Source organism: Pongo abelii, chromosome 10, assembly GCF_028885655.2.
Source record: "Pongo abelii isolate AG06213 chromosome 10, NHGRI_mPonAbe1-v2.0_pri, whole genome shotgun sequence".
NCBI classification, from domain to species: domain Eukaryota; kingdom Metazoa; phylum Chordata; class Mammalia; order Primates; family Hominidae; genus Pongo; species Pongo abelii.
The window spans coordinates 117,096,281-117,114,748 of record NC_071995.2 but is presented as its reverse complement, the minus strand read 5'-3'; the positions used below and the strand labels follow the sequence as shown (position 1 = coordinate 117,114,748).

Here is an 18,468-nt window from a genome sequence, read left to right as displayed (position 1 = left end):
TCTTTCTTGAAGTTTCTGGGAAAGGGAAAATTATTTAAAATATATATATTTCTACTCTCTATCAAATGTTCTTTCTTTCTTTTTTTTTTTTTTTTTTGAAATGGAGTCTTGCTCTGTCTCCCAGGCTGGAGTGCAGTGGCGTGACTCGGCTCACTGCAACCTCTGCCTCCTGGGCTTAAATGATTCTCATGTCACAGCCTCCCAAGTAGCTGGGACTACAGGCATGCGCCACCAGTGTTCTTTCTTATACTAAGTTAGAATGTCTGTGAGAAATAATTTACTTGATTACCATTGTTAGAAGGTTTCCATTTCTTAGAATAAAGAAGTGTTTGTGAAGAAAATTATTTCAATTGCACATCTCTGATGAAATCTTCTACTCCATGCTAGTTGGACTGTTTATTTGGCCCAAGGCCCTAAAACCTGAAATACTACATTCTTGGCGCAGTTCTACATTCTCACTATAAATGTAATACCTGAGGTTGCAGGAGGTCAAGGTCAATGTAATACCTGAGGTTGCAGGAGGTCAAGGAAGAGGGAAAAACTTATTTTATGCCTGTTATTTCATCTTATCCTCTTAGAAGAAAAAGTATTCTCGTTTATCTTTTGGGGAAAGGAAAGATTGAAATGGAACAGGGAAGGTGATTTCATCAGATTTTTATGGAATATCTGCTACTTAAAGAAGCTGTAGGGCCCAGCATTTCCACTCATAGGTATACGCTCAAGAAAATGAAAACATATATCCGCATAAAAACTTATACATGAATAATTCTAGTAGCACTATCCGTAATGGCCAAAAGGTAAAGCAGTCCAAATGTCCATCACCTGATAAATGGATAAAATGTGACATATCCATACAATGGAGTATTATTTGGCAATAAAAAGAAATACTGATTCATGCTATGCATTGGATTTGAAAACATGCTGAGTGAAAAAAGCCAGTCATGAAAGACCACATATTGTATGATTCTGTTTATATGAAATTCCCAGAACAAGGAAATACATGAAAATGAAAGTATGTTAGTAAATTGCTTAGGAATGGAGGGAATGGGGCGGGGCGGGGCGAGGCTGGGGTAATAGCTAAAGGGTATGGTTTTGTGTGTGTATGTATGGTGATGAAAATGTTCTAAAAATAACTGTGGTTAGTAATGGTTGTACATATCTGTGAATATACTAAAAACCATTGAATTGTACACTTTAAATGGGCAGAGTGTATGAGAGGTGAATTATATCTCAATAACACTGTTTTTATTTTTAAAAATATCAGGGGTTACAATGATTAATCCAAATGTGGACTTAGACAATTATCCTTCTCTGAAAAAGCACTTGCCATCCAGTTTTAAAGTACTAACTATGTGTGTTGAAAACTGAAGCAAAGGGAGAAAATAGTAGGTTTTATAGAAGTGACATTTAGCCGGGCGCAGTGGCTCATGCCTGTAATCCCAGCACTTTGGGAGGCCGAGGCAGGCGGATCACGAGATCAGAAGATCGAGACCATCCTGGCTAACATGGTGAAACCCCGTCTCTACTAAAAATACAAAAAAAAATTAGCCAGGTGTGGTGGCGGGCGCCTGTAGTCCCAGCTACTGGGGAGGCTGAGGCAGGAGAATGGCATGAACCTGGGAGGCAGAGCTTGCAGTGAGCCAAGATTGGAGCCACTGCACTCCAGCCTGGGAGACAGAGCGAGACTTCGTCTCAAAAAAAAAAAAAAAAGAAGGAAGTGACATTTAGCTGGACTGTGAGAATAGTTGGGATTTTGGCCTTATAAGCAGAGGAGACAACTTAGACAAAGACAAAGTGAGAAATGAAATACAAAATATACATACAAATGTAACTGAATGGAATTTATTTTTTCCTGATTATAGAGTTTAAGAATTTAGGTTAGACTAGTGGTTTGAAGCCAGCTTTGAATGTTCGTTAGGTAAAGTTATTATTATTATTATTGTTATTCTTTATCCCATAGGAAGTAGTGAGATTTTGAAAGATTTTGAGCAGAGCTGTGATATTATCTGAACCATGCTTTAGAAAGATGATTATGGTAATAGTGTTTTTCGAATTCCAGAAAAGATAGAGGCTGTAAGAGGAGAAGAAAAGGAGAGAGCATATGAATGCCAGAGAAATGGAAAAACAGGTCAAAAGAAATATTTGAAGCAGAAATTGGGGATTAATTGAATGTAAGGGACAGGGAAATAGAACAAAGTTAATGAGAGGTGTATGTGAGCCATTTAGGGGAGAAGCCAAATAGATATTTGAAAATATGGGACTGGGGCTTGGAATAATGGTCAGTACTGTCTAGTGACACAGTATTACTTAAAATCATTAAATGGGCAGAAATTAAGATAGCAGCTTGCAGTCACACAGAGGACTTGGGGAAATCCTTAGAGGAACACATTCATTTAGGCATCAGAGAGAAGAGGAAGTATAATCAGAATAATTTGGAAAAACAGAAGACATTTTCATGGGATCCAAGAGACATTTATGAAGAAGGAAGTGGGGGTAGTAAAATGGAAGATAATCGAAAATATCCTTTAGGTTTAATGGACAATAGCAATGCAATATTGTAGCAGAAAAGCAAACAAAGAAAAGATAAAACTGAGAAGGCTTAATTCCTAGAAGTCTTAGAGAGATAATTTTAGAACATATATAGAGCTTGGCAACCAAAGATGAAGAGAGTATACATGCATTTTAAGAAAATTATGTAAAAGTGGGCCGGGCGCAGTGGCTCACGCCTGTAATCCCAGCACTTTGGGAGGCCAAGGCAGGTGGATCATCGCAAGTCAGGAGTTTGAGACCAGCCTGGCCAATATAACGAAACCCCATCTCTACTAAAAATACAAAATTAGCCAGGCATAGTGGCGCATGCCTGTAATCCCAGCTACTTGGAAGGCTGAGGCAGGAGAATCGCTTGAACCCAGATGGCAGAGGTTGCAGTGAGCCGATACTGCATCACTGCACTCCAGCCTGAGTCTCAAAAAAAAGAAAAAAGAAAAAAGAGAGAGATAGAGAAAGAAAATTAATTATGTAACTATTTAGAGAGAGGATAATTAGCCCAGCATGGTGGCACGAGCCTGTCGTCCCAGCTACTCAGGAGGCTGAGGCATGAGAATCGTTTGAACCTGGGAGGTGGAGGTTGCAGTGAGCTGAAATCTCACCACCGCACTCCAGCCTGGGCAACAGAGCCAGACTCTGTCTCAAAAAATAAAAAAAGAAAGAAAGAAAGAGAGAGAGAGAGAAGAAAGAAAGAAAGAGAGAGAAAACTATTTTTTAGGAATGAATGTTTCCTGATTTGTAAGATGCCTTATTTGAAACTCTCTTTCTTTTCTTTATTTTCTTTTGTTCTTTTCTTTTTTTTCTTTTCTTTTCTTTCTTTTCTTTTTTCTGAGACAGTTTTGCTCTTGTTGCCAGGCTGGAGTGCAATGGCATGATCTCGGCTCACCACATCTTCCGCCTCCCAGGTTCAAGCGATTCTCCTGCCTCAGCTGCCCGAGTAGCTGGGATTACAGGCATACACCACCACACCCGGCTAATTTTGTATTTTTAGTAGAGACGGGGTTTCTCCATGTTGGTTAGGCTGGTCTCAAACTCCTGACCTCAAGTGATCCACCCGCCTTGGCCTCCCAAAGTGCTGGGATTACAGGCGTGATTCACTGCGCCCGGCTGAAACTACTTTCTTAGAAATTTAGCAACTAGTGTTCATATGATGTCATAAGGAATATTTTAGTTTATTGGAGCTATAGTCAGACTACATTAGCAGAGTAGACATGCAAACATTGCAGTTATTGATTGGTTAGTGGTTAGGTAAAATGTGATGCTGAATTCAGGCAAGTTTTAGCTACCACTTAATCTAAAGCATTCCACAGCCACAGACAGAATCGGAAGGAGTTACAAAAATAATGAAAACGTTCAGTTTATAAGTATAGGCACGAGACAAGAGTGGGATATTCTCAGCAAGAAAAATGTGAAAATGGAAGTCCATAGTTTTTTTCTAGTTTTTTCCTGTAAGGCCTTCATCTACAATGCTATTAAAGCATCTAAAAATTATTCCAATGTATGTAGGTTTTAAATTGTTATATTCTTTGACCCAATAATTCTACTTCTAGAAAGCCATTCTCAAGAAAGCCTCCAAAATGTAGATAAGTATTAGGCACCAAGATCTTCCAGACACAATAATTTTCAATAGTTCAACAAAAAGTTGAATACAGCCTTGGTTTCTGATTGTGGAGAAATGGTTGTGAATGAATTGCAGCTCTTCCATAAGACAGACATTAAGCAGTCATTAAAATGACCTTTGTGAACAGTATTTGGTGACATGGCAAAATAGTCATAGAGTTAGATAAAAGAGGTGAACTATAGAATTACACATATAATGTGATCTCATCTGCATTTTAAAAATGCAGGCAGAAATAAATACGTGCATGGAGAAAAGTATGCCAGATTGTTAATGGAGTTTTGCCTGGACAGGATTATGGATTTTTTTCTTTCCTTCTTTTTTTTTTTTTTGTTTTTTGTTTTTTGAGATGGAGTCTCACTCTGTCACCCAGGCTGGAGAGCAGTGGAGCAGTCTCGGCTCACTGCAACATCTGCCTCCTGGGTTCAAGCGATTCTCCTGCCTCAGCCTCCTGAGTAGCTGGGATTACAGGTGCACGCCACCAGGCCCGGCTAATTTTTTTATTTTCAGTAGAGACGGAGTTTCACCATGTTTGTCAGGCTGGTCTTGAACTCCTGACCTCGTGATCCGCCCGCCTTGGCCTCCCAAAGTGCTGGGATTACAGGTGTGAGCCACTGCATCTGGCCGGATTTTTTTCTTAATAGTGTGTATTTCCCAGGTTTTCTACATTGGGCATGTACTTCTTTAATAGATAATTTTAAAATAATCATCACCCCAGCCGGGCGCGGTGGCTCACGCCTGTAATCCCAGCACTTTGGGAGGCCAAGGTGGGCGGATCACTTGAGGTCAGGAGTTTGAGACCAGCCTGGCCAACGTGGTGAAACTCCATCTCTACTGAAAATACAAACATTAGCCGGGCGTAGTGGCAGACGCCTATAATCCCGGTACTCGGGAGGCTGAGGCAGGAGAATTGCTTGAACCTGGGAGGTAGAGGTTGCAGTGAGCCGAGATCATGCCACTGCACTCCAGCCTGGGCAACAGAGCGAGACTCCATCTCAAAAAATAAATAAATAAATAAATAATAATCACCACCCTGAAAATGTGGAAGATTGGTTATAGGAGAGCCTAGGAAAGGAAAGGTAGAGTAATCAATGCAAATCATCATGTCTATTGGAAAAGCAATTCAAAATAGAAGCCTTACTGACAGAGAATCAGTAGCATTACCGCGTGCTGTCAGATTAGTGCTGTCTACTGGTAACCTCCATTAAGTTACCTGGACACAAGCAAACCAGTGGAAGCTTCAGTATAGATTCTTAAATCTAACGACACATTTGTTTCTCAGATATTGCCTGTGAAAGAGTAGCTTGCATCTTTGTTTTGAGCATCTTATCTTTTAAATTTGCCATCCACAAACAGATGAAGGTAAAATTTTAACTCTGTAATATTGCATTTGTAAATATGTAAAACTACCACATGAGCAATTATTGATTCTTTAATTTTGCTGATAATTATGTATTTTGTTCTTCTTTTTCCATAGGTTGCATCATAAATACAAAGGACTGAAGTAATAAAAGAGAAAAAATAAGATTGCTGCTAAAATGAATCTGAGCAATATGGAATATTTTGTGCCACACACAAAAAGGTATTGTCCATACAACTTAGCTTTCTCCTAAGAAATGGAAAAAAATAATATTTTCTGGGTTTTTGGATGAATTTTTATCTTTGAAACAAAAATAAAAGGGAAAGTAAAAATATTAATAAAATTGGGATAAAATATTCTTTTATAAAAATCTTTGGCTGGGCACGGTGGCTCACGCCTGTAATCCCAGCACTTTGGGAGGCCGAGGCAGGTGGATCACCTGAGGTCAGGAGTTCGAGACCAGCCTGATCAAAATGGAGAAACCATGTCTCTACCAAAAATGCAAAAAAAAAAAAATTAGCCGGGCGTGGTGGCACATGTCTGTAGTCCCAGCTACTGGGGAGGCTGAGGCAGGAGAATCGGTTGAACTCAGGAGGCGGAGGTTGCGGTGAGCCAAGATCGTGCATTGCACTCCAGCTTGGGCAACAAGAGCGAAACTCTGTCTCAAAAAAATAAAATAAAATAAAAATAAAAATCTTTGAGTTTCTATTTATTTCCTAAAAATTTTTTTCTTCTCAGTTATAGTTTACAATATGGAGAATTATTTGGGTAAAAGAAATGAGCTTACTTAAACTTTCTTGATTCCTATTGTCAAATTATTTTCTGGAAATATATATATTGCCATTTTTTTTGTTGCAGTAGTTTATAGTTAGATTTGAAATTACCTAAAAGGTTTCGTATCACTTTTCTTCTGATTACAGAAGTAATAGACTTTGCAAAATATAATTTTAGAAAATACATAGAAACAAAAAGAAGGAAATAAAAATTTACCCAAAATTTCAACACCTAACTTCAGATAAAACACAAGCTACAAAGAATCCCAGACTTACAGGTCAAAGAAGTCACGTTTCCCACATGCACCATCGTATTCCTTCTGTGCTTTCCCTAATTATGCCTCGCCTCTTTTGCTAAAACAAAACAAACTGCCTTGTATGAATTCCCAAAAGTGTATTAGTAGGTCAAAGAGCATACCCATCCTATTCTTCAAGCAATGTATGAAACTATTTCCTTATACCCTTACCCAAAAAAAAGTATCTTTTTTCCTCTTATTTTGCCAATTTGGTGGGTGAAATGAGGTGTTATATTATTCCCGTTTTTACTTCTTTGATCATTAGTGAAATTACATGTTTCATATTTTAAATGGACACTACTCTTTTTTTTTTTTTAATTTTCCTACCTCTTTTGAGTTTGTAGGTAAGTGTATGTGTGTGTGTGTTCACCTCTCTGATATTCAGAATAGCTTTTTTTTTTTTTTCTTCCTGTGACAGTGTTTTACTCTGTCACCCAGGCTGGAGTGGAGTGGCACGATCTCAGCTCACTACAACCTCCACCTCCTGGGTTCAAGCAGTTCCCTGCCTCAGCCTCCTGAGTAGCTAGGATTACAGGCAAGCGCCACCATGCCCAGCTAGTTTTTGTATTTTTAGTAGAGACGGGGTTTCACCATGTTGGCCAGTCTGGTCTCGAACTCCTGACCTCGTGATCCGCCCTCCTCGGCCTCCCAAAGTGTTGGGATTTCAGATGTGAGCCACCGCGCCCGGCCCAGAATAGCTTTTAACTGGCAAATATTTTGCAAAAATTTTCTCTACTTGATTTAATTTATTTTTTTTTTCTTTTGAGATGGAGTCTCGCTCTGTTGTCCAGGCCAGAGTGAAGTGGCACAATGTCTGCTCACTGCAACCTCTGCCTCCCAGATTAAAAGAATTCTCTCACTTTAGTCTCCCAAGTAGCTGGGATTACAGGCGTGTGCCACCACACCCAGCTGATTTTTGTGTTTTCGGTAGAGACAGTGTTTCGCCATGTTGGCAAGGCTGGTCTCGAACTCCTGACCTCAAATGATCCGCCTGCTTCTGCCTCCCAAAGTGCTGGGATTACAAGCATAAGCTACCACACCCAGACTTATTTCAATTTGGTACATTACATCTTTCTACAACAATAATGTGAACGTATTTAAAGAGCATAATTTGTTTTAACAGGTATATATCTGTGAAACCACCATCATAGTGGAAATAAACATATCCACTATCACTCCCAAAAAGCTTCATCGTGCCCCTTTTTAGCCCCTCCTACCTATTCCTTTTTACCTGCCATTGCCACCCCCATCCCCCAGGTAACCACTGATATGATTTCTATCTCTTTAAATTAGTTTGCATTTTCTGGAATTCCATATAAATGAAATCATAAAGTATGTACTATTTTTTGTCTGACTTCTTTTACACAGCATATTTTGAGATTCATTCATATTGTAGTGTATATCTGTAGTTTATTTTATTGCTGAGTTACAGTCCATTGTATTTATCACAGATTATCCATTCATTTGTTGGTATACATTTGAATTGTTTCCAATTTTGGCTATTAAAGCTACTGTGAACATTTGTATACAGGGCTTTGTATTGACATATGCTTTCATTTTTCTTGGGTAAATACTTGAGTATAATGGCTACATCGTATGATAGGTGTATGTTTAACTTTTTAAGAAACTGCCCAATGTTTTCCAAAGTGTTTTACCATTTTACATTCCCACCAGCAGTGTATGAAAGATACAGTCACTCCATATGTTAATGGCTAACATTAAAAAGACTGAGTTTTGAGACAGAGTTTCACTCTTGTTGCCCAGGCTGGAGTGCAATGGCACAATCTTGGCTCACTGCAACCTCCACCTCCTGGGTTCAAGCACTTCTCCTACCTCAGCCTCCCGAGTAGCTGGGATTACAGGCGCTCACCACAACCCATGGCTAATTTATGTATTATTAGTAGAGATGAGGTTTCACCATGTTGGCCAGCTGGTCTTGAACTCCTGACCTCAGGTGATCCACCCACCTCGGCCTCCCAAAGTGCTGGGATTACAGGTGTGAGCCACCGTGCCGGGCCTCTCATGGGTTTTAATTTGCATCTCCTTAATGAATAGTGATAGTATGCATCTTTCTTTTGCCATTCATCCATCTCACTTGGTAGAGTGCTTGTGTTCAAATCTTTTGTCCATTAAAAAAATTGGGTTTTCTTATTTTCTTATTATTAAGTTTTGACAATTATTTATGTTTTCTGGATCCAGGGGTCCCATTATGAGACATAATTTGCAAAGATTTTCTCCCAATATGTTGCTTGTCTTTTGATTTTCTCAAGTATCTTTCAAAAAGCAGACATTTTTAATCCTGATGAAGTCTAATTTATGAATTTTTCCTTTGATGGATTGTGCTTTGGGTTATTAACTAAGAAATTTTTAACTAACCCGGGATCACAAATATTTTCTCCTGTACCTTCTTCTAGAAATTTTATTATTGTAGATTTACATTTAGTTCTGTAACCTATTTGGAGTCAGTTTTTACACAGGTTGTTAGTATGGACCAAATATCTGTTTTCTTGCATATTTGGATGCAATTGTTCCAGTACCATTCATTGAAGACAATTATTTCTTCATTGGATTGCCTTTGTACTTCTACCAAATCTCAGTTGTCCATAAATATGTGGGTCTACTTCTGGGCTTCCTATTCCACTGCACTGATTAATTTGTCTATCTCTGTGCCAGTATTTCATGATCTTGATAACTGTAGCTTTATAATAAAGTTTGAAATTATTTTATGCTAGCTCTCCAACTTTGTCCTCCTTTTTCAAAGTTGCTTTGGTTATTCTGGGTCCTTTGAATTCTCATATGAATTTTAGATTAAACTTCTCAGAGTTTAAAAAATGTTGAGTCTTCTGATTTATAAACACTGTATATCCCTTCATTATGTCTTTATGTCATTATTATTTTGTCATTTTCAGTGTACAGGTCTTATATATCATATATCTTTTGTCGGATTTATCCCTAAGTATGTCACTGTTTTTTGTTTTTTTTTTGAGACAGAGTCTTGCTCTGTCACCCAGGCTGGAGTGCAGTGACACGATCTCAGCTCACTACAACCTCTGCTTCCCGGTTTCAAGCGATTCTCCTGCCTCAGCCTCCCAAGTAGCTGGGATTACAGCTGTGTGACACCACACCTGGCTAATTTTTGTATTTTTAGTAGAGACGGGGTTTCACCGTGTTGGCCAGGCTGGTCTCGAACTCCTCACCTCAAGTGATCCACCCACCTCAGCCTCCCAAAGTACTGGGATTATAGGCGTGAGCTACCGCGCCCGGCCATATTTCACATTTTTTATGCTACTATGATATTTTTAAATTTGATTTTCTTTTTCTTTCTCTTTGAGACGGAGTCTTGCCCTGTCGCCCCGGCTGGAGTGCAGTAGCGCGATCTCAGCTCACTGCAACCTCCACCTCCCAGGTTCAAGCAGTTGTGTGCCTCAGCCTCCTGAGTAGCTGGGACTACAGGTACCCGCCACCACGCCCGGCTAATTATTTGTACTTTTAATAGAGACGGGATTTCATCATCTTGGCCAGGCTGGTCTTGAACTCCTGACCTTGTGATCCACCTGCCTCAGCCACCCAAAGCGCTAGGATTACAGACATGAGCCACCGTGCCCGGCCTTGATTTTCATTTATTCATACATAGAGACATAATCATTTCAGGCCAGGCACAGTGGCTCACACCTGTCATCCCGGCACTTTGGGAGGCTGAGGTGTGTGGATCACTTGAAGCCAGGAATTTGAGACCAGCCTGGCCAATGTGACAAAACCCCGTCTTTACTGAAAATACAAAAATTAGCCAGACATAGTGGTGCATGCCTGTAATCTTAGCTACTTGGGTGACTGAGGCACAAGAATTGCTAGAACCTGGGAGGCAGAGGTTCCAGTGAGCCAAGATCGTGCCACTGCACTCCAGCCCAGGTGACAGAGGGCAGAGTAAGACTGTGTCTCAAAAAAAAAAAAGAAATGTAATCATTTTATGCATTGATCTTCTGTACTCTTTAATAAACTAATAAGTTCTAGTAGCTTTTGTAGATCCCATTGAATTTTTTGACAATGATTATGTTGTTTGACAATAGAAGGTCTTACTTCTTCCTTTTCAGTCTTGATGCTTTTTTGTTTCTTTTTTTCTTATTTACTGCACCTGTACAGCATCTGGCACAATGTTTTTGTTTGGTTTGGTTTGGTGTTGTAAAGAGAGAGGATCTTGCTATATTTGCCAGGCTGGTCTCAAACTCCTGGTCTCAAGTCATCCTCTCACCTTGGCCTCCCAAAGCGTTAGGATTACAGACATGAGACATCACACCCAGCCCCAGCACAATGTTGAATGTAAGTGTTGCGAGTAAACATCCTTGCCTCCTTCCTGATTCTGTATTTAACATGCTTTTTTCCTCTGGATACTTTTATGATTTTCTCTTTATCACAAGTTTTGAGCAATTTATTATGATGTGCCTTGGTATAATTTTCTTCGTATTTCTTGTGCTTGAGGTTCATGGACCTTCTTGGATCTGTGGGTTTATACTTTTCATCAAATTCATAATTTTCTCCACTATTGCTTCCTCAAATAATTTTTTCTTTCCTAATATCTGTCCTCCCCTTCAGGGACTCCACTTAGACGTACAGTAGGCTACGTGAAGATGTTCCACAGCTCACTGATGCTCTGGGTCGCGGGTTTGGTTTTTGTTTTGTTAGTCTTTTTTCTGTTTTATTTTGGATAGTTTCTGTTGTTGTGTCTTCAAGTTCGGTAGCCCCTTTTTCGGCAAAGTCTCCTCTGCTGTGCATCCCGTACAGAGGATTTTTAAATCTCAGACATTGTAGCTTTCACCTCTAAAGGTCTGATCTGAGGGCCAGGTGTGGTGGCTCACACTTGTAATCCCAGGAGTTTGGGAGGCTGAGGCGGGTGGATCACTTGTGGTCAAGAGTTTGAGACCAGCCTGGCCAACATGGTGAAACCCTGTCTCTACTAAAAACACAAAAATTAGCTGGATGTGGTGGCACATGCCTGTAATTCCAGCTGCTTGGGAGGCTGAGGCAGGTGAAGTGCTTGAACCTGGGAGGCAGAGGTTGCAGTGAGCTGAGATTGCACCACTGCACTTTAGCCTGGGCAACAGAACGAGACTCCATCTCAAAATGACATACATATATGCATAAAATAAAGGTTTACTTTGAATCTGTTTGTATTTTGTCTGTCTCTGCTTTACATGTTCGAAATTTTCTCCACTCTTTTCAATATATGGAATACAACTATATTAAATGTTTTAATGTCCTTGACCACTAATTTTAACATATATCATCTATATCAATTATGGTTTGGTTTCAATTATTTTTCTCCTCATTATGAATTATATTTGCCTGCTTTTCTGCATGCCTGGTAATTTTTTATGGAGTGTTAGATATTGTGAATTTTACCTTTTTAGATACTGGATATTTTTATATTCCTTTAAGTATTCTTGGACTTTGTTCTGGAACACAGTTAAGTTACTTGGAAATAATTTCATCCTTTTAGGTCTTGCTTTTAAAATTTGTTAGAGCCAGGCACAGTTGGTCATGCCTGTAATCCCAGCACTTTGGGAGGCAGAGCCGGGAGGATCACTTGAGTCCTGGAGGTTGAGGCTGCAATGAGCCATGATTGTACCCTTGCATTCCAGCCTGGGCAACAGAGCAAGAGTCTCACAAATAAAAAATAGATAAAATAAAAATTGTTAGGTATCACAGACCAGCATTTAGTCTAAGGTCCCTACTATGAAGGCAAGACTCTTCTGAGTAACCTCCAGAATGCCCTGTGAATTATGAGATTTCTTATCCTGGCTAGGGGGAATGAGTACTATTCACAGCCCTTTTTGAGCTATAGGTACTGTAGTCTCTATTCCTTTCAGATCGTTTTTTACCCTGGTCTAAGGTAGTTTTCTCATATGCATGCACGAATCAGTGCTCAGCTGAAGACTTGAGGGGAACCCTTTGCAAATCTCCATATCCTGTTTCTGTGCTGCTCTCTTCTATTTGGCACTCTGCCCTGCCAACTCTACCCACCTTGGTCAACCTGGACTGTCATCTTTGTCTGCTCAACTCAGGGAGTTCACCAGGCTCTAACTGGATTTCCCCTCTCTGCACCATGGCCTAGAAATTTTCCCAGGGCATTAAGCTCAGACATTTAATGGCTTACATCATTTGCTTGTCTTCTGTCAGGGATCATTGTCTTTCTTTGCCTGATATCCATTGTCTTCAAATACCATCATTTATATGTTCTATCCAGTGTTTTTTTGTTTGTTTGATTTTTGAGATAGGGTCTTACTTTGTTGCCTGGGCTAGAGTGCAGTGGCATGATTTTGACTCACTGCAACCTCGACCTCCGGGCTCCAGTGGTCCTTCCACCTCAGCATCCTGAGTAGCTGGGACTACAGGCATACACCACCATACCCAGCTAAGTTTTTGTATCTTTTGTAGAGATACAGCCTGTTGCCCAGGCTGGTCTCAAACTCCTGGGCTCAAACCACTTACCCACCTCGGCCTTCCAAAGTGCTAGGATTACAGACATGAGCCACTGTGCCTGGCCTTGTCCAGTGTTTTCATTATTCCTGGTGGCAGATAATAGATCCAGCCCCTTTTACTCCATATTGGCTAGAAGCAGAAGTCCCTTCATTACATGTTTAAGATAAAGAAGTTATTAATTATATATAGTAAAACTTATTGATTTTCATTTTATGGCTTTGCCTCTGGTATCTTGCTAAGTAATTAAATATTCACTTGTAATTTATTCTAGAATTTTTTATGGTCTCATTTTTACATTTAAATACTTATTTCTTCATAAAATGATTTTAGTCTATAATCCATGTTTTCTCCCCAAATCCATAGCACTTAGCTTTATTCACATGGAAGCCAAAATATTCTAAAATTTATAATGTGTTTTGGTGATTGAAAATATTTTAATCATCATAAGTTTAGTTCATAGGTCTTTTTGATTTTCTTAAAGACAGTCTCATAATTTGCCTTTTACATATAGTCTCCAAAAAGGTATATCTTTGATTTAATCCATTGATTCTTTTTTTTGTTGTTCTCAGACATAAGCAATAAAATCAAAACGCTTTTTGAGCTTTTCTTTTTTTTTGAGATGGAGTCTCGCTCTGTCGTCACCAGGCTTGAGTGCAGTGGCACGATCTCGGCTCACTGCAACCTCCGCCTCCTGAGTTCAAGCAATTCTCCTGCCTCAGCCTCCCTAGTAGCTGGGACTACAGGAGCACCACCACACCCAGCTAATTTTTGAATTTTTTTAGTAGAGATGGGGTTTTACCATGTTGGCCAGGATGGTCTTGATCTCTTGACCTCGTGATCTGCCTGCCTTGGCCTCCCAAAGTGCTGGGATTATAGGCGTGAGCCACTGCGCCCGGCCACTTTTTGAGCTCTTATTTTGTGCTTTCATTTACCTGACTGACAAATAGCTGGATTTAAGTTACTTTCCCAGTAGTATTGATATAGTAACTTTATAGTTGATTATTGGCATCCATGGATTGGCAGGATGACTGCCTAGGATTATAGGTGCATTGTAGGATTATAGGTGCATTGTTGGTGGAGGGATCCTTTTTCCCATATAAACCTTCAGTGGTTCCCCTTTCCCTCAAGTTAAAGTCTAAACTTCTTAATATGGTTTAAAGGGTCTTTTGCAATTTTCCTTGGCTCAACACCAGCTTCATGTTTTCTCCTTCCAACTCTCCCATACAATTCATATTGAATGAACTAATTTTATTTTCCCTAAAAAGGCATGCTTTTTCACATCTAAGTCAAAAACAGACTGAGTCATCCTATAATATCCATGTATTAAAAAATATTTATTTTCCCCTCATAATCCAATCAGTTAAAACCATTTTATCATTTGTGTCTTTATAATTTAAATGTCTATAAGTCCATTTGACTCCTAAGCCCTTTAAGGATAGGGACCACATCCCATTCTACCTCCAAAACTCAGTACAGGGTATGGCAAATAGTGAGCATTCAACAATATTTGTTGAATGAAAGAATGAGTTGGGTAAGTGGATGGATCCTTAGGTTGATGACCTATGTATACTAGTGAACTAAGTAGACTATGAAGTAATGTATGTTGTCACCTATGGCTGCTATGTCTCAAGAAAAAAATACCTCTTAGCACTATCAGTTTTACTTAATTAATTACTTTCTTTTTTTCTTCTCCTAGCATGAGACCCATTGGCCCATGTTTTGAAAAATAGTTTTATTGGCCAATAACCAAATTTCTATCTTGGTTATCTAGTTGGTCAAGGAAGAAACACCAACTATCCTGTGATAAGTGTAAACGTTGGCATAAATAAATGATTATCTGGGTATGAGGGCAGCGGTTATTTAAAATGAAAAATATAGATGATTGATAACATTTCTATATTTTTCAAAAAATAAAAAAGAATCTACATCAAATAAATGTATGTAACTATAATGGCAGATCAATATATGAGCATGTCAAAATGATGTCCTTTTATTAATAGAAACTTTGATTTCAGAATGTTTTATGTAGCAGCAGAATAACTTGCCTCTTTACATGGGCATTTAACCTAGCCTCCAAGTGACAGTAATTTCTTCTAGTAGTCAGTAAAGAATTGTTTAATTGCCTATATTTCTATATGAATATACCACATGTCAATCAAGAGCATGGGCTTTGCTGTTAGATCTGAGTTTTAATTGCGGTCCTGACAAATACTGGCTTTCTGACCATGTGGAAGTAGTTTGGCCCATCAAAGTCTTAGTTGGTTCTATAAAATTAAGATAGTAAAGTCATTATATTATGAAGCTATTGTAGGGATTAAAGGAGATAATATATATATAAGGTTTTAGTGCTGCCTGGCACATAGTATTGATTAATACATACCAACCGTTATTATTTCAACATTAATTACACCAAAATGAATTTTTATAATATCTCTACAATATAATTTACATTCTATACCCTTTACTCACTTAAAATGTATAATTGAATGATTTTTGGTATAGTCACAGCTATGCAGTCATCACCACAGTCAATTTTAGGACATTTTCATCACCCTGAAAAGAAAGCCTGTATCTTTTAGCTATCACCCTCCAAACCCCCCATCTCTAAGTAACCAATAATCTACTTTCTGTCTTTATAGATTTGCCTGTTCTGGAAATTACACGTATATGTGTATGTGTATATATGGAATCATACAGTATGTGGTCTTTTGCGACTGGTGTCTTTTATTTGGCATAATTTTTACAAGGTTCATTCGTGTTGCAGCCAATACTTCATTCTTTTTACTGCTGAATAATATTTCATTATATGGATATACCACATTTTGTTTATTCTTTCACCAGTTAAAGGATATTTGGGTTTTTCCATCTTCCAGTTATTATGAATAATGGTGCTATGAACATTTGTGCACAAGTTTTTGTGTAAACACATGTTTTCATTTCTCTTGGGTGTATGTATGTACTTAGAAGTGGAAACTCTGGGTCAAATGGTAACTCAGTATTTAAGTTTGTTATGAACTGCAGGGCTGTTTTCTAAAATGGCACAGCCACCAGCAGTGTTGGAGGGTTCTAGTTTCTCAGCATTTTCACAAACACTTATCTTACTTTTTGACTATCACTATCCTAGTGAGTATGCAATGCTATCTCACTGTGGTTTTAATTTTCATTTCTCTAATAACTAATGATGTTTGAGGATCTTCTCATATGTTAATGGTCATTTGTATATCTTTTTGGAGAAATGTGTATTCAAATCCTATGTCTGTTCTTTTTTTTTTTCTTTTCTTTTTTTTGAGACAGAGTTTCCCTCTCGTTGCCCAGGCTAGAGTGCAATGGCGCAATCTCAGCTCACCGCAACCTCAGCCTCCCAGGTTCAAGCGATTCTCCTGCCTCAGCCTCCCTAGTAGCTGAGATTACAGGCATGTGCCACCATGCCCGGCTAATTTTTCGTATTTTTAGTAGAGACAGGGTTTCTCCATGTTGGTCAGGCTGGTCTTGAACTCCCGACCTCAGGTGATCCACTCATCTCAGCCTCCCAAAGTGCTGGGATTACAGGCATGAGCCACCGCGCCTGGCCATATGTCCATTCTTTATTTGGGTTTTTTTATCCTTTTGTTATTGAGTTGTGAGACCAAGAGGCTTTTTAATATTTGTATGTATTTGTATTACCACCAAGTAAAATGTGTTAGAAATAATTTAATGGCAAACCTTATTTTTCTACAGGTACTGAAGATTTACCCCCCCCCCCAAAAAAATTGTCAATGAGAAATAAAGCTAACTGTGATATCAGAAAGCAGAGCCTGCTCTACTGGCCATCATGCGTAAAGGGGTGCTGAAGGACCCAGAGATTGCCGATCTATTCTACAAAGATGATCCTGAGGAACTGTTTATTGGTTTGCATGAAATTGGACATGGAAGTTTTGGAGCAGTGTATTTTGTAAGTACATAAAAGAGTCTTTTAGATAGATCAGATTAAGAAAGGCTGGACTCTAGGCCTGGCACAGTGACTCACGCCTGGAATCCCAGCACTTTGCGAGGCCGAGGTGGGAGGAAGGACCAGCCTAGGCAATATGACAAGACCCTGTCTCTACAAAACACTAAAATAAAATACAGTTTGAACTCTACATGTTCTCTACACATAGCTATTGCTCATAAAATAAGCCTGGTTTCAGTGATTTTTCTATAAATTAAATGATATCTACCGTAGAGGCAAATAGTCATTGCTGAAAAGCCCATTCCAGAATCCTAGGCTTTATTCAATTCAGTGGTATTTGTATCAACTGACTCACTTATTAAAGTAGTATAAGAAAGTTAAGAGCTTCGGCCGGGCACGGTGGCTCACGCCTGTAATCCCAGCACTTTGGGAGGCCGAGGCGGGCAGATCACGAGGTCAGGAGATCGAGACCATCCTGGCTAACACGGTGAAACCCCGTCTCTACTAAAAATACAAAAAAAAAAAATTAGCCGGGCGTGGTGGCAGGCACCTGTAGTCCCAGCTGCTCGGGAGGCTGAGGCAGGAGAATGGCATGAACCTGGGAGGTGGAGCTTGCAGTGAGCCAAGATCGTGCCACTGCACTCCAGCCTGGGCAACAGAGTGAGACTCCGTCTCAAAAAAAAAAAAAAAAAGTTAAGAGCTTGAACTTGAGCTTTGTGCATTTCCACTGTATGCTAAGCTCTTTCCTGCCTCAGAGCCTTATATGTGCTATTCTCCCACCTAGAAAACTCTGCACATTACATCCCCATCCCTGTCTGTTCATCCTACAGGTTTTACATTAAGTATTACTTTTGCAAGATACCCTTTACTGTTCAAGACTCCACCCCTAAATCAATACTTTATGATTTCATAACATCTTGTTCTTATATTTTGTTGCATTTATCGCCGTTGTAATAAAACAATTACGTATACGATTTTTTGCTTTATATGTCTTTTTCCCTAAATAACAAGTGTCATGAGGACGGGGTTACGTCTATCTTGTTCATCGTTATATTCTCAAGAACTAGTATATGTCTGACAGTAGTAGGAATTTGATAAATACTGGATGGATGGATGGATGGATGGATGGTGGATAGACAGATAAACAGATGAACAGACAACTATTCAGAGAAAGGGACTGACTGATTTTTAGTGGCAATCATGTCAAGTCAGTATTTTCGGTTAAGGGGTACAAGAATGTACCCCTGGAATCAGTTTTAGTTCCAAGAATGTGACTATCTCCTGATGAGAAAAACAAATAGCCAAAATTTTAACACAGCTTATTCACCTGAAATTCATTACATAAAATACAGTTTGTTTGTTCTTTTATTTGTTTTTTGAGACAGAGCCTCGCTCTGTAGCCCAGGCTGGAGTACAGTGGCACAATCTTGGCTCACTGCATCCTCCGCCTCCTGGATCCCAGTTCAAGC

General features: G+C 39.2%; 1 protein-coding gene across 2 annotated transcripts in view; it reads left to right on the top strand.

The window, feature by feature from the left end:
• Positions 1-18,468, top strand: part of TAOK3 (TAO kinase 3) — a 223,201-nt gene that overhangs the window by 101,700 nt on the left and 103,033 nt on the right. For both annotated transcript variants that reach the window (XM_009248295.4, NM_001133509.2), the window contains 2 exon segments: positions 5,643-5,747; positions 16,789-17,002. In XM_009248295.4, coding sequence (XP_009246570.1) covers positions 16,883-17,002 — 120 coding nt within the window. In that variant the 5' untranslated portion in view covers positions 5,643-5,747; positions 16,789-16,882.